Source organism: Salvelinus alpinus, chromosome 34 (genome assembly GCF_045679555.1).
Source record: "Salvelinus alpinus chromosome 34, SLU_Salpinus.1, whole genome shotgun sequence".
In the NCBI taxonomy this organism is placed as follows: Eukaryota; Metazoa; Chordata; class Actinopteri; order Salmoniformes; family Salmonidae; genus Salvelinus; species Salvelinus alpinus.
The window spans coordinates 19925530-19930972 of record NC_092119.1 but is presented as its reverse complement, the minus strand read 5'-3'; the positions used below and the strand labels follow the sequence as shown (position 1 = coordinate 19930972).

At 38.8% G+C, this 5443-nt stretch overlaps 1 protein-coding gene across 1 annotated transcript in view; it reads right to left on the bottom strand.

Annotated features, from left to right (window-relative positions):
* LOC139563626 (serine/threonine-protein kinase D1-like) overlaps positions 1-5225 on the bottom strand; it is a 43280-nt gene extending 38055 nt beyond the window's left edge. The window contains exon 1 of the mRNA XM_071382463.1: positions 4736-5225. Within this exon, the coding sequence (XP_071238564.1) occupies positions 4736-4942 (207 nt within the window). The 5' untranslated portion in view covers positions 4943-5225. The remainder of the gene's footprint in view (positions 1-4735) is intronic.
* Positions 5226-5443: the final 218 nt, after the last annotated feature.

Here is a 5443-nt window from a genome sequence, read left to right as displayed (position 1 = left end):
CACAGAATGTAATAATTTTGCTAATTAATTTCATCTTGGGGACACGTACAGTAAACTATAACTTGATAATGTTTGTTTAATGTTTCTCATTTGTATAACACCAGGGATGAAAGTTCAAAACTACCAGATGTATACCATACAGTCGTAGCGAAAAAGGGAAATAGAACTGGCTATCATCATGATATAAAAATCACCATCTTTATCTCCAAATACATAACATACATTACTTCTGTTTCTCAAACCATATTCACAACACTATGAATTTATGAGAGCATCCCAGTGTTGAATATGAGTGGTTATTATAGTGGGTGAAGAAATAAAGAAAGCTTGGTGTGAAGAAGAAGTAGAAGAATTGTGATGGAAGGTTGAGGTTGGTTGAAGGACTTGTGGGATGGATGCTGAGTCTATGTAGTCATCACAGCTCCCATCACAGCTCTACTTATGGACTGACACAGACTGAACAAGGAAGTTAGCACTTCCTGTGAGGAACTAACATGGTGCCAACTGATTAATAAGGACACTTGAATGAAAAGTGCTGTAAAGAGCGGTAATGTAAAAAGGTGGTAAAACTTCAAACAAAGGCACCATCCTTTTCATTAGTCCTGATAACGCTTGGCTCTGGTGGATTCCAATGTGATGGCCTGTTAAAGGTCTATTAGACAGCCTTTTGATGGGAACCAGGACCCTGGTTGAAGAAGTAATGAAGAGGTCAAGGCGGTGACTGCCCGTCCTCGTTTCTCTGTCCAACATCAGGTGAATTTATTAAAGGACTGTTCAACACTAATACATGTCATGTCAATAGTAATGGTTATGCTGGTTCATGGTTGCAAGATCTTATTTGGATCAGGACTTGCATGTTAGGTGGAGGATGACACGACAATCCGATATACATCATGGACACCTACATCTGCATACTATACAGATCTTAATTTGATCAAACTGTTGCAGGATAACTTTCCTGGTTAAAAAGGCTTCTGAAGTTTGTAATTTCCACTTTGAAATTTCAGATTTGATTTTCCCTTACGAAAAATATATCAACCCCCACAAAAATGTCCATTAATTATAATAATAATTAACATTTCCTTTTGCTGCGGGATTATTTTCCTGCTGTAAGAAACTGGCTCAAATTAAGTTTCTACATCTGTATCTCTGTTTGTTTAACTACAGATTACTACTGTAAATCTTCGTTCCGCATGTCATTTTATAACTGTAATAAAAACCACACAACATAATTGAAAGGCAGAGCTTTACAGTGAGTATGTTTACATGCACACTAATAATTCAAAATTAAACTCATTATGGCAGGAGGCAGATTATACAATAGTCATATAAACACCTTACTCTGCTTATCTTAATTGGCGTAAGGTGAAAATCGAAGTAAGCACACGCCGATTAAAACACCTAGTTTTCAGAGCAATCTTTTGAATTATTAAGACATGTAAACACCTTAATCGTCATTCCAGCGGTGTATTTGATCTGCACATGTGCTAGCACCAGCCGAGAGCCTCCCTCTTTAGCGCCAGTGAAGTTCAGAACAACAATGTACGCATCTTACCAGTCGTCTTCACATACAAACTTTATATGTCTGAACTCAGAATCAAATATAAACTTTATATGTCTGAACTCAGAATCAAATATAAACTTTATATGTCTGAACTCAGAATCAAATATAAACTTTATATGTCTGAACTCAGAATCAAATATGCTTCCCAAAAATAACATGTTCACTGTGGTATAATGTTTATTTTGATTGGCAGTATCATCAGGTAGCCTGATTTCCAATGTGTCCATGTAAACAGGATTATTAGGGAAATCGTTCTTCTTGCAAAGCATGCAATCGTTTTAATTAACTATTATATTAATCTGACTACACACAATAATCACATTATTCTGTGCATGTAACTGCACTCACTGTCTGAATCAGTATCAGTATCAGTTTCAGACAGACAGACAGTTATTGAAGGTTATTGACATGTCCATCTAAGCTATAACAAGACCATTTCAAGAAACGTATCTTTGGACATGACTATCAATGTCATCATTGCCCTTAAATGATCTAACTCTCTCTTTGCCACAGTAAGATTATCTCTATACTTTGATCTATAAATAGACATTCTAATCGGCACACCAGAATTCTTTAAGTTGGCAAAGAAGACCCAGAGAGCTGCCAGAGTAGTGCTGTAAACTTTGATTGGACCTTGAATTTGTCAAACATTCGATGCAACCAATTTATCCTGGAGAGACCAATCATGGTGCCAAACTAGCTTTTAGTTAAGTTGCAATTTGATTACTAATTCTAGGCATTTAGGGCCAAATCTTAACTTCTATAAAGTCAACTTGATCCATCCCAGGACATGTTAATGTGAAATCAAACTTACTTTCTCATAATCCACACTGTCTAGGCCCTGTTGCATACTGTTAGGTTTGTCACTTTATACACCACACACACACACACACACACACACACACACACACACACACACACACACACACACACACACACACACACACACACACACACACACACACACACACACACACACACACACACACACACACACACACACACACATATTTAAGATCTCACCTCCCTTCGTACTATTTAAATTAGTGTTAAGTGTTTCTGAGCATCTATACACGAGAGGGAACCTCTCTCTGTGATACAACGTGTCTACAACAAGGTGTTGAGGTACAACCTCCTGTAGTTCATATATATTTTGTGCCTTACTTAATTAAGAATTTAGTGTCATTTTCCCACACACACTAATAACCCTGGGACAGACGGTGTTTCTGCTTTCTAGTGTCATGTCAGTATTACTACTGTAACCCTTAGACAACAACAAAAGCCTACATTTTAACACCCATGCTTCAGAGGATGACAGAGGTGCAACCCAGGAACTTTATATGTGTCACAGATAACTTCTCATATGACCAATTACAATAACTTTGGCCTGTGGAAACGTTATCATGTTGGAATGGAAATAAACTAATGAAGGAAGACTATACCCACTGGGCACACAATGGATGAATCAACGTTGCTGCCACGTCATTTCAAATAAATGACGTTGAACCAAGGTAGAATAGACGTTGAATTGACGTCTGTGCCCAGTGGGTAAAGACGACATCACCAAATGAAACTATCAAGTTACAACATATGTAGGCCTACATAAAATTGTCTTTGAGGGAGTTTTCAGGTGGGTTTTAACAAACTGTGTTTTTTAGCCCATACCCTTTTCAGATATAAACAAAATACGGTAGCCTATAAAGAAGATGCTATGATAAAGAATAGGTGTTTTTCTTCTAGATATGAAAGGGGTTTATTCGACCTCAGATCTTGGAGTAATAGATGGTCATACATACCCCATGTCGGCTACAACAGGCCTAATGATTATGGAGGAAGGAGGTGATCGCCACATGCTCAAATGGTAGATAATTGTCTTGTTATTCAAAACTGTTCTACAATGTCAGTGATCTCTGTGCATGGAATGTACTATAACTCCTCACCATGCTCACAACACACATAGTTCGCATCCCAAATGGCACCCTATTCCCTATGGGCACAGATCAAAAGTAGTACACTATATTGGGAATAGGGTTAGCGACGCATCCATAGGCTACAGTACAGTACATTATAATATAAACCTTCACAGTCAAAACTTAAACATCCTCCCCCTCTGAGCCTGTCATTATTAATGAGCACACTATAGACTAGACTCTAGCAGAGCCAGAAGTGTAGGCCTACTGAGAGTCTGCACTGGGGTCTCTGGATAAGAGCGTCTGCTAAATGACTTAAATGTAAATGTAAATGGGTGGTGTTGGCATGCCAGCAGTACAGCAAAGAGCTGTAAAATAGTCTCTAATAAAGTGTGAACATACAGCTATTAAGAGATACTTACAGATGTGGGATCTTAATTTGATCACTGTGTTGCAGGAGAACATTCCTGAAATGCAGGAAATGTAAAACTTGTAGAGTATTTGAGGTTTTAAAAGGCTTCTGAAGTTTGTCATTTCCACTTTGACATTTCAGACTTGATTTTCCCTTACAGTTACCATGTTGTTAATCAGTGATCAATTACAACTTTATTAAACATCTGGATTCTTAATGTCCTTAGCTTGTTAACGTTTCCTTTCTTATGTTGAACTTTTCCTCTCTCTTAATGTTAAACCCTCTTTGTAAGTATATATTTCCATGACCAATACATTTATGGGGTAGCTGCCCACCCCCCTGTAATTCTAGCAGAAACCACTTCATGTCACCAATTTCTTTCCCTTGCTGCCACTACTCTTGCTCAACTGGGGGGTCTAAAAAGTGTAAACTGTAGCCACTTATTTCCTTCATAGTTATTTTGCCTAAGCATGACCATGGACTTTTCTGAGTTGTTCATCGCATCCTATCAGAATGGAACCACAAAAAATGTCATGTTTAGGCAAACATGACCTACTGTATGGCTCTGGGTCAGATCCCACTGGGCATTCACTGGTTGAATTAACTTTGTTTCTACGTAATTGCAATAAAATATATGTTGAACCAACGTGGAATAAACGTTGAATTGACGTCTGTGACCAGTGGTATGGATTATGTCACGCCATATAATGGAATGAAATCTGTATACCCGAATGTAAACATGTAGGAAAAAGTTAATAGATCACTAATACTTAGCCTATATCTGTGCATTACATGTTTTCCAACTAAATCCATAATAAGAATGACGCTACAGAAGTGATAGGATATTACCTTCTGGTCCACGATGGAGCATGCCATCTCCCGGACCTGCGCGAGGCTGAAGTCGACAGAGTCCAAAAGAACAGGCTCGCGGCTCAGCCCGATCTGTATCTGGAAAGATATGCCATTGGACCCCGGGGACAGGGGACTTGGCGGTCGGATCACTGGCGGAGCGCTCATATGAATCTCCCGGGAGTCAAAACAATACCGACTTGACATAGGTGAGTAAATCTACGTACTTGTCTAACCGCTAAACAACCGCCTGCTTGGAATATCAAACTAAAATGTCAAATCTCCGACCGTGTCATGAATACAAAATATGATGAGATTATAAAGATAATAAAACGAATGATAGAAATCAGAGAGATTATGAAAAATCTCTTAAATAATTTGAGAGGTGAAAGACGATGAAGTATAGCCTACGTCAGTTATGTTTGAACGTTCGGATGTGATCAGAGCCCGCCTCCTGCCTGGCTGACTGATGATAGATCTCATCATCAGTGAGACAGGGTGATGCGAGAGGAAAGAAGAGCTGAGCGGTGACGAGGAGCGAAATGGATGGTAGGCTACCCCTCATCCTCTCTTTTTAAAAAGTTGAATTATAGGTTTGGGTACCAATGTGGCTGAACAAGAGCTGTCCTCTCAAACGTCCGAAATGTTGACTCAATGGAAATATTACCACCGACTAGACTTCCATTCTGTTACAGCCAAGAACCAAAT